Here is a 9,768-nt window from a genome sequence, read left to right as displayed (position 1 = left end):
TTATCTTGTGGCTACACAAGCCAGCAAGTACCAACGACAGGATTTGGTGTGTGGTAGTAACAGGTAAATGAACTTTTTTTTAAATTATTTGAATATATATGAGTGCCTGTGTATAAATACACAAACAATACACACATGCTTTCAATTGTGTAATTTAAGTGATCTAGTAGCTCTGCTTTGGAAGTTCAGTTCATGCTAGAAATGTGTTTTGGAGTTTGTACGTGTTTTGTCTCTAGGGGCCACCGCATATATTTATATATAAACATATATAAATAAAACCACTTTTTTTACGTTAGTAATTCCTTTTGTGCATAATTTTATATTATTGTTAATAATAAATGAATTAAAGCAACAAAACAACCTGAAGAGCCGGTTCGGAGCCGAAAGAGCCGGCTCTTTTTAGTGAGCCGAACCGAAAGAGCCGGATCTGTAAAAAGAGCCGGAAATCCCATCACTACTGTGCAGCAAGCAGCAGGCGCTTACTCCCAGCAAATGGTTGATGGAAACCCAATCGGTGTCTTCGACATTCCCGATATGCGCTGGCATGATATCGGGGCAGCATGAGTACGGGTAATCTTTTTTTTTTTTTTTTTTTTTTTTTTTTGCCGATGCCCGTGATGCCGCCCCCCACCATGATGCCGCCCCGGGCAACCGCCCGTGTCGCCCGTATCAAAAACCGCTACTGACTATACATATAGTTATAATTATAGAAGTTATAGCATATTATACAAAATTAGTTATTATTAGAATAGACATAACATAATTTGGATATCGCATGATATCAAACAGAAGCTGTCAGCTCTGTAATGTAGGCAATCAATAAGAAAGCAGTTCATTATTGCTGTAGATTCCAGCGGCTCTTCATATTTTTGGCCAACAGATGTCACCAAACACGACTGTGTGTGAAAAGCTTCAAGTAATGAACAGGTTTTCAACATAAGTTCTAATGCTTCAGATAGCTTCATTTGGCCATCGCTATTGAAAATCTTTGCCGGGAGAGGGAGCGTGAAGCTGGGCGACTAATCCAGTGAGTGTGATCCGGTGTCCGAGTGGCGGAACCAGAGAGCTGTAGCACAAGGAAGAAAAGGTAAGTACATAGATTTGGGCGCACATGAGTCGTGAGAGCCTGTTACCTACCCGGGTAAACTGACGAAGAGACAGCAAAACTGGTCTTGAATACCCTCAGTAGATTGCCCAAGATTAGCTCCAGGTGAGTTGGACAGGTGAGGAGGTCACAGCTCCGCCCAGAGGCGGACATCGAAGAATATAGAACTCAGTGGTAATTTACCAGCAGCGCACCCGGACCGTGACAACAGTTTAAGTAAGCAAACTCTAAATTTCTTGGTAAATTACTTCACCATCTGTAAAAAGTGAAAATCCCAACCCATTTTCTTATTTCCTTAAATACGAGCTCACCTTATAGTGTTTATTGCTCCAGACAGGTCAGTCCCCTTCATCCATCTATGGCCTACTTCGACCCAGATTACAGATATGGAGATAAATCCTTCTCCCCACATTATAATAATTGTTTTTTGTTTGTTTGTTTAAAAAAAAAACAGGGTCTGAATGTCCTCTGTTCACTTTTAATCTCATGCTTTGAACATCACCATCCTTTAAATAGCCGACTTCTGGTAGGATCACGTGGTCAAGTGGAAGGTGTCCTTTTTTAATTAATGTGTGACGTGACTGTACAGACTTCAAAAACGCTGGGACGTCGAAGCGCTAACTTTGCCTCGATACATGAAAATACGTCAACAAAACGTTTAAAACGTGTTATGATCGCTGCAATAAACACGAGTACGTCAGCGAAGAGTTTGGAGTCATATTAGCACTGTCACCCACGTCTTTAAAATCTACACAGCAAATGTTGCTTCTTCTTTTTTAACCTTCTGACTTCCGTGATTTCCCCAGGTTCCCTGAACGTACCTCCCCATATAGCGGACATAATTCAACTGGTAAGGAGCCAAGGATGAGCTCAGACATTCAGGATGACTTTTCTGCTAAACGTGTCGTATTCTTCAGGCAGTATCCACTCTAAGGAGGCGAAGATTTGACTCCAAAGCGATCGGACAGCGTCTTACAGTCATCTGCTATTTATAGAAGCTCTTACTTATTATGTAAGCCGTTTCTTGTATCACATTTAAATGTATTCATGCAGCATAAATCCCCCTTCCTGCCTCGCACAATACTCTCATGTCTAGAGGCGTCATATATATTATGAATAGCTGTGTTCATGCATGATGCAACATCTGGGGAGCACATCCAGCTGTAAGCCGAGCACAAAGTACTGACTCTCTCTCTCTGTCTATCCATCTTTCCGTCTGTCCACCTGACTGCAGTCTGCATACAGTGCCACACTGCTGCTGCTGCTGCTGCTGCTGCCGTCTGATACAAGCGAGTGGGAGGCACAGCTTCCTCTGTTTTCTCTCAAAAAAATGAACAGACATCTTATTGGAGCAGCTGCTGAAGGGGTGGATTTGGCTTCCAGTCTCCTGCATTGCACAATCTTTTCCCTCAGCTCGGACAGATAAAGAAGACAAAAGAAAGGAGTACTGGAAGGGGAGGAGGACTGGGAGCGGAGGGGATATATATATGTATGTATCCATAAAGAAAAAGACTAGGAAGAGCCACGGTGAGGTGAAGGGGGTGTGAAAGAAAACAGATTACAAAAAAGAAGGAAGGGAGAGGTTTAAGTATGAGGAAATGAAGAGAGGCAGGGGCAGGAAACTGAAGATAGAGTGACTACACTGCAGCAGAATGAGGGTTAGAGTGAAAGCAAGAGCAGGGAAGCATTTGAGCTCCGCATCCGTGGCTTTCTGAAGAGGCACGAAAAAGGAAGGCACCGTGGAGGTGAGACGGAGACGGAGGAGGGGGGCTGAGGAGGAGGAAGCCAGAGGTTCTACACACAAGATGGCTGCTGTGTCCTCTGCCTCTGACACCGGTAAGTGGCTTTTTAATATTTTGCCAGACACCTCACAGCGAGCTCGACATCATCACCTTTACTTTAACAGCAGCATCCTTTCTCAAACGTCGGCTGGAGGTGGAAACTGTTGCTCGTGTCAACTTCTGTGATTGGTGGCATACATGGAAAGTCAGTGAGCATCATTAATCAATAAACTTCTCACTGCATCTCATACTCTCCTCCACCTCCTCCTCCTCATGGAGCACGCATCACTCCTCTGAGCATCTTCTGGATATTCAAATACTTCTCTGATGCCTTTGAAAAAAAAAGAAGAATCAAAACTCAGAGTGCGTCATGTTTTTGTTCACATGACAGAGTGGTGTGTCTGCCTCTGTTTTTCTGAAATCTGAGGACAGATAAAAAGATGAGGGATGCTGGGAGATCAGCCAAAGCGGGACAGAGACGCGAATGAACGAGGAGCCAGGGAAAGAGATGAGATATAAGGTAGCAAGCTTCTCAGATAAGATGAGAGCAGAGAGGGAATGGAAGGAGGGAGGCCAGGAAAGAAGGGGGGAATGTAGAATTGCATTGCAGTGTGAAGGATGCAGAGGTGCAGCAATCTCCAAAACACAGTAGGAAGACTCAATAGTGGGTTTAAACAAATTAAGATCCAAAATCTATTCAGACAGAATGTTAAAAGTATATACCTCTACCTAGGTTTGATCCCTGGCTCCTTCACCTTTGGACAAGATGCTGAACCCCGAGTTGCCTCTGATGCATCCATCAGATTATGGCTGTTTCTCAATAATCGAGTACGCTAGTCCTTACTTGATAGTCTGTATTTCGTAAGTTCACACGGGAGTTCGGACTTCCCGAGAACGCGAGAGAGACATCACAGCGCCAGAAGTTTCACTGCCATCCCCTTTTAATTTAAATGCGATTAATATTGCAATGAAAATTACACATGATCTGGTAGATTTCTTTAAGAAAAAAAAAGGTAATTTACAAAAGTATTTTAAGCAGTTTGGCAAAATTCACTTTTACATATGAAACGACCTGTGTGTGTGTGTGTGTGTGTGTGTGTGTGTGTGTGTGTGAGAGAGAATGTCCAATTATAAAAAAAAAAAAAAAAAAAGCACTTGTGTGTGTGAGTGGGTTGTAAGAAAGCGCTTTGAGTGCTCAAATTCAGTAGAGAAGCAGCGTTCTGATGTCACTGTGTTACAACAGGAGACCCCCGGGCCCGCCATCCCCCAGAGCGCAGATTGCTGCTCCTCGGGGGTCCACGGTCCGGTAAGACCTCCACTGCCAACACCATCCTGGGAGATGAAGTCTTTGATGGTGGGACGGAGACTACACACAGCAACGTGGGCCACACTGAGATCTACGGCCGCCGTGTCACCGTGGTCGACACCCCGCCGTGGGCCATCCCGGCCGACCCAGCCGACGACGCCGAAGCTGACAACAACGACAACGCGGGGGCCGAGTCAGACAGCCCACGCCGCCCGCCGCCGAGTCTGGACAGCGAGGGCCCGTGCATGGGGGCCATTCTCTGCCCTCCGGGACCGCACGCTATCCTTCTGGTGGTGTCGGTCACCCAGCCCTTCACCGAGACTGAGCGGAGGGCTGCGGAGGAGCAGCTCGGCGCCCTCGGGGGAGGGACCTGGAGGTACTCCATGGTCCTGTTCACCGGGATAGACAAGCTGCCCAAGGGGTTTTTTATTGAGGAGCACATAGCAAACACTGGAGAGGCCTTGCAATGGCTGGTGGAGAGATGTGGAAGCAGGTATAACGTCAGTTTGCTATCTTCCCGTTTTCCCCAATGTCTCCTCTGGTTTCTCAAAAGATACTCAATGTTTAGACTGTGCAGCAGGAGTTTGATAGATAACCCAAAGGGAAACGGCTGCAGATGTTGTGCTTCAAACCTGATTTACGCTGAACATGCTGCCTATGGAAAAAACAGTTGTGCAAATCTGATAACATCTCCAGCAGTATCATTTCAGTCAACTTTGGCTGCAAGCTTCAATAACAATAAAACTGAGTGTATGAAGCTTCAGGGTGGATTAGTCACTACTTCATGGTGGATTTTTAACTCTCCACATAGAAGAGTGCCATGCTAAAACGTCTGCATCTGTTCACACTGGATTGCTTAGTTGGTGTTAAACATCAAACTGGCAGCACCAGAGACTGCTTAGCTTATAGTGAATGTAAGGTTCAAGATCTAAAGGTTCCTGATTTTCAGTTCAGTTTTGTCACCAACCAACAGCAACGCTGTCAGTAAGACAACAATTCTGACATTTTTGAAAACTGTGGAAAGTTTCTTTCAGGGCAAAAGGAAACTGTATGCTGCAGTTGTTATGTAGTTCTAAATAAATTGAATGTCATGCTCCTTTTAAAGCTGGTTTCCCCCCTGCAGGTACCACGCCTTTGATAACACTCGAAAAGAAACAGAAGAAAACACACAAGTACCCGAGCTGATGGAAAAAGTGGAGGAAATGATCACTGACAACCAAGGTTTGGCTGGATTTATTAAAGTAAAGACCATGTAGAGTTCATGAGATGAGAAGCGTTTTAATTCTACTTTTAATTAAAAACAGTAGGGAAACATCTCAAATGCTGGAAATGAAACACGTTTATGTTTTGTTTTTTCATGAATTTATATTAATGTTGAAGCCAGCGACACAAATAAAAGACGACACAGATTATCTCACCTGTATCCTGTGGTGTTTATGTTTGAGGAAGGAACTGCCGTCGTTTTATTGTTCAGAGTTTCCTTTGTTGTATTTTGTTCACAATACCACAAATGTTTGTGGTCAGAACTGCAGTCGGGTTCATTTAACACCGGTCTCTGCCAGCAGCATTCTGGGATGTTGCTGAAAATAAACATGGACTTCCCATGAAAAGGCTTGAAAGGCTTTATATGTGGCTTCAAACCCTGGATATAATCGTAACAGAGCCAGATGTGCAATATGCATTAATATTCCCCCCTCCTCACTCGTGCTTGTTTATTTAATGTGTATTAAGAGCTGACACACAACAGTTCGGTGAATAATTTATGGGTGCTTTCATGCAGGATGGTACTTTGAGGTGAATGAGCTGATTTTACTGGAGGAAGAACAGGCCCGGAGAGCTCTGGAGGAAGAAAGGATGAGGATGGAGGAGCACGCTCGACAGAGGGAGCAGATGATCGGAGGACCTCCCAGAGGTATGAGCGTTTGTGTGTGCTGAGGTGTGTAATTGAGTGAGTCATGTGGTGAAGGAGAGTTGAATTCACATGTGTCACGATTCTACCCTAGGGAAAACAACCCCCCCCCCCCAACCACCCCCACCCCACGAAATGGTGTTGTAGCAAATTGCTTACTCATTCCTGTTGAGCTTGCGTTGCTTTTTATTCAGAGTGTTTTCATTCTCTCCGCTTTGTTTATCTGACTACTCTTCTATTTCTCATCCTGTCCTCGTCATTCTGTTTAGAACTGAGGTTGCTGTTGCTGGGTTGGAAGGGTGTTGGAAAAAGCTCTGTGGGGAACTGCATCCTGGGCCGCCGCTACTTTGAATCAGGACAAGAGACAGAGCTGTGCCTCAGGCGGCAGGCGCTCGTGTCTGGTCGTCGGGTCACTATTGTAGACACGCCGGGCTGGGACTGGTTCTCGGTGAGGCGAACCCCTAAGCGAATCCGCCAGGAGTCCCAGCGCGGGGCTGCCCTCCTGCGGCCCGGACCCCACACCCTGCTGCTGGTCCTTCCCGTCGTCTCGTCCCTCACCGCCAGGAAGCGGCGAACGCTTGTGGCGCACATAGAGACTCTGTTTGGCGACAGCGCGTGCCTCCACACCATGGTGCTGTTCAGCTGTGGTGACTGGCTGGGACGCACGCCCATTGAGGAGCACATCCTCAGAGGCGGACGCGAGTTGCAGAGACTGTTGGAATACTGTGGGAACTATTACCACGTACTGGACAGTAAGACGCCTGGCAAAGACAGGAGTGTGTCGGTCCTGCTGGACAAGATTGAAGAGATGATCAGAGAGAACGGCGACAAGGCCTTCCTTCCCATACAGACAGAGTGGTGTAAGTCCTTTTTTTCTATATATTTTGCAACGATAGCTAATGTTCAGTGGCTTTTGTCTCGTGTTGCAGTTGAAAAACACATATGTACACAGCTGATCTGCTTATGAAAATTATGCACACTAATAAAATGATGTTGCATTTGACAGTGAGCGAGGAGAGCTCCTACTCCTCTGACAACACCGAACCGGAGGACGACTGCCGGGGATGCCAGCTACAGTGACACAATCAGACTAAACGGAAAAGTCTTTTTCCTCCTTGTGAGCCTTTTAACGGGGCATGAACATCACCTCATAAAACTAAAATCTCATTGAGATATCCCTCTCTAACTCTCAAGAGTTTCAGGGACAACAAAGGGTTCAGATGAGTAGGTCTGGAGAGTGAGACGTTTAAGACGAGCTCCTCATGCCGAACAGCAGGAGAGATGTCCTGCTTCGAGCGACCTGAGCTCAAAAACACACCCCGAGCCTGCGAGCATGTCCACAGAAGTCAGCTGCTGCTAATCTTTGTAAATCTTTATTCCGTCCGCACTGATCAACTTTGTATTACGTGTTGCAAAAAAACGGCAAAATCCAAACCAAAAAAGCTACACGTTTAAAAAAACAAAACAAAAAAAACTGCAATGTCAGATTTGAGGGTGGGATCACATGTGTCATTAGCAAGTTTTGGAAGATTGTTCCCTCTGATGTCAATCAGTTTGAATCAGAAAGGATTTACAAGCAAAAGAAAAAAGCTCAAGTGAAAGCAAGCTACTTAATACCAAATCCAAACATGGACAAAGTGTGCTGGAAGTGCACGCACAACCTTCAGATGTTAAAAACAGGAGGTAACGCTTGCCTCTCACATTAGTGAGACTGAAATGATCTCCGTTAAAAATGCATTCGTCTCTGCTGCTCAGGGAGTCTGAGTTGGATTAATTTAAAAAGGGGCAAAATCTGGCACAGCCACAGAGACGCAGATTAATGTTGATTGCTTAAATGTGGACGTGAGTCACATGTTAATCCAAATTTGGGGCTTTCTCCGAGTGTTTGTTTTAGTTTACCGGGAGCTTAAAGGGAGTGAGTCTTTAAGAACCAGCTAAAAAACGCAAGTCATTTTTATCACACCTCTGCATTCATGTTCAAGAGGAGCTGGGAAGACAGTTTAAAGAAGGCTGTGTCGAAACTTAGCGCAGCCTCAGATCCCCGTGGAGCTCTGCTTGGCTGCTTATGGTCATGCACTCAGTGCGTGTATTGACAAGGCAGATTCAGCTACGTGCCTCAGCATCAAAGCGAGACAGCAGGAGCACACCCTGCAGCAGTAGCAGCAGGGCAGTATCCTATAGGCTACATCAAGCTTTCGCATGCTACAGAAACAGCATAACCTCATGAACCACTCAAGCTCTCATAGGGCTCTTAATACCTTGTAACTTTTTCTACATCCTTGAGCTATCAAACATCAGTAGTTTAAAGAAAAATACATACATATATATATAAATATATACAGCCATCAGAGGCATGTTAAGACATAGCATGTGGAAAAATGAGTGCCTATAGAGCTGAAGGCAACCTCACTTCGTTCTTCTTGCTTGAATAAGCGATTTCTTTGGTATCACATCCTTCTACCTTTACAGCTGCAAAAAAAAGAAAAGAAGAAAAAGGAGGGGATAAAATAGAATTCACCCTCTGAAATAAAAACAAATACATAATATGTGACCGATAGCACTGCCATGCTGTAAAATGGAATTTTCTACAAATGATGTAGCCTGTAAATGAAACCGCAGCACTGCTCCCTCTCAACGCTTCAGCAACCTCTGTGCTTCATCTAGCCACATAGGCCACCGGCAGCACTTAAGTGTGACACGCATGACTTTCACATTTTAATACGAGGACGTCCCGCGAGTCCCAAACCACCTCAGTATATCAAAAGTGTAGTAAACAGTGTAAAATAATGTACCATTTTAGGCTCTTAGTGAAGCATTTTTGCACTGTGTAAGTTCTACCACTTTACTGTAGCCAAAGTGACGTCCCTTTCTGTGGTCCCTCTTTATGTGGAGATTGCAACATCAGTACTTTGTTCATCCTGAGACAATGATAATAAAAGATATGGATATATTGTTGTGTATTTTTGGCTTTCGTCTTATTATTTAACTGTCATTTCAATAAAAATGCAAATCCTGTCTTTGAAGACAAAAGATCTCACTGTTTTACCTCTGAGAGGATCTGGTAGTGTGGTGATAGCATCACTAGGTGGCAGTGTAGTAAGCAAAATACTGCATGTGAAGATGAAGGCAGATAAAAATGAGCTCTGAAACGGTTTGTTTCAACTTGAGTAATATTTGCATTACTGGGAAAGGAGATTATTCAAAAAATAATGCAAAAAAGGTAATTTCAGATCTGTTTTGCATTGGCAGACAAAAAGAGAGTCTAATAATTCTTGCTTCACTCTTGAAAAATGAGGGCATTTACACAAAGTTAGCAAAGGTTTTTGCCTGTAAGGAATATTTTGCCTATTAGTGCTGAACTGCTGTGACTTTGGCGCTTGTCCAGAGAGGTATGGTAAATAGTCCCTGAGCTATCTGGAAACGAGCCCAGGCCAATTACAGAGCGCACACCTAGGTCCCGTCGTAGGATGAATGCACACATTTCTGTTGGGTAACATTATTCGAGTTGTGCCTAGGTCAGCACCAGTCAGCACTCTCACTTTTTTTCTCCCCCTCTCCTGTACACTGGCACAAATAAAAATATGCTCAATTTCATGACCAGCATAAACTTTTGAACCACCTTAATGAGCTGCAGAGGGACTGAACATACTATTACATCTTTTGGGGT

General features: G+C 44.6%; 1 protein-coding gene across 3 annotated transcripts in view; it reads left to right on the top strand.

The window, feature by feature from the left end:
• LOC309704572 (GTPase IMAP family member 8) overlaps positions 1 to 9,061 on the top strand; it is a 96,830-nt gene extending 87,769 nt beyond the window's left edge. The window contains exons 1-9 of one of the 3 annotated variants that reach the window (XM_082529809.1): positions 994 to 1,087; positions 1,912 to 1,955; positions 2,023 to 2,117; positions 2,340 to 2,941; positions 4,130 to 4,685; positions 5,316 to 5,413; positions 5,973 to 6,104; positions 6,371 to 6,961; positions 7,108 to 9,061. In XM_082529809.1, coding sequence (XP_082385935.1) covers positions 2,911 to 2,941; positions 4,130 to 4,685; positions 5,316 to 5,413; positions 5,973 to 6,104; positions 6,371 to 6,961; positions 7,108 to 7,181 — 1,482 coding nt within the window. In that variant the 5' untranslated portion in view covers positions 994 to 1,087; positions 1,912 to 1,955; positions 2,023 to 2,117; positions 2,340 to 2,910 and the 3' untranslated portion in view covers positions 7,182 to 9,061. Of the gene's footprint in view, positions 1 to 993; positions 1,088 to 1,221; positions 1,322 to 1,911; positions 2,118 to 2,339; positions 2,942 to 4,129; positions 4,686 to 5,315; positions 5,414 to 5,972; positions 6,105 to 6,370; positions 6,962 to 7,107 lie in introns of those variants that run through there. The other 2 variants (XM_082529808.1, XM_082529807.1) reach the window with 2 other exon arrangements.
• Positions 9,062 to 9,768: the final 707 nt, after the last annotated feature.

This window comes from Aulonocara stuartgranti, assembly GCF_965226115.1.
Source record: "Aulonocara stuartgranti genome assembly, chromosome: 4".
NCBI classification, from domain to species: domain Eukaryota; kingdom Metazoa; phylum Chordata; class Actinopteri; order Cichliformes; family Cichlidae; genus Aulonocara; species Aulonocara stuartgranti.
This window is presented reverse-complemented; position numbering and strand designations above follow the sequence as displayed.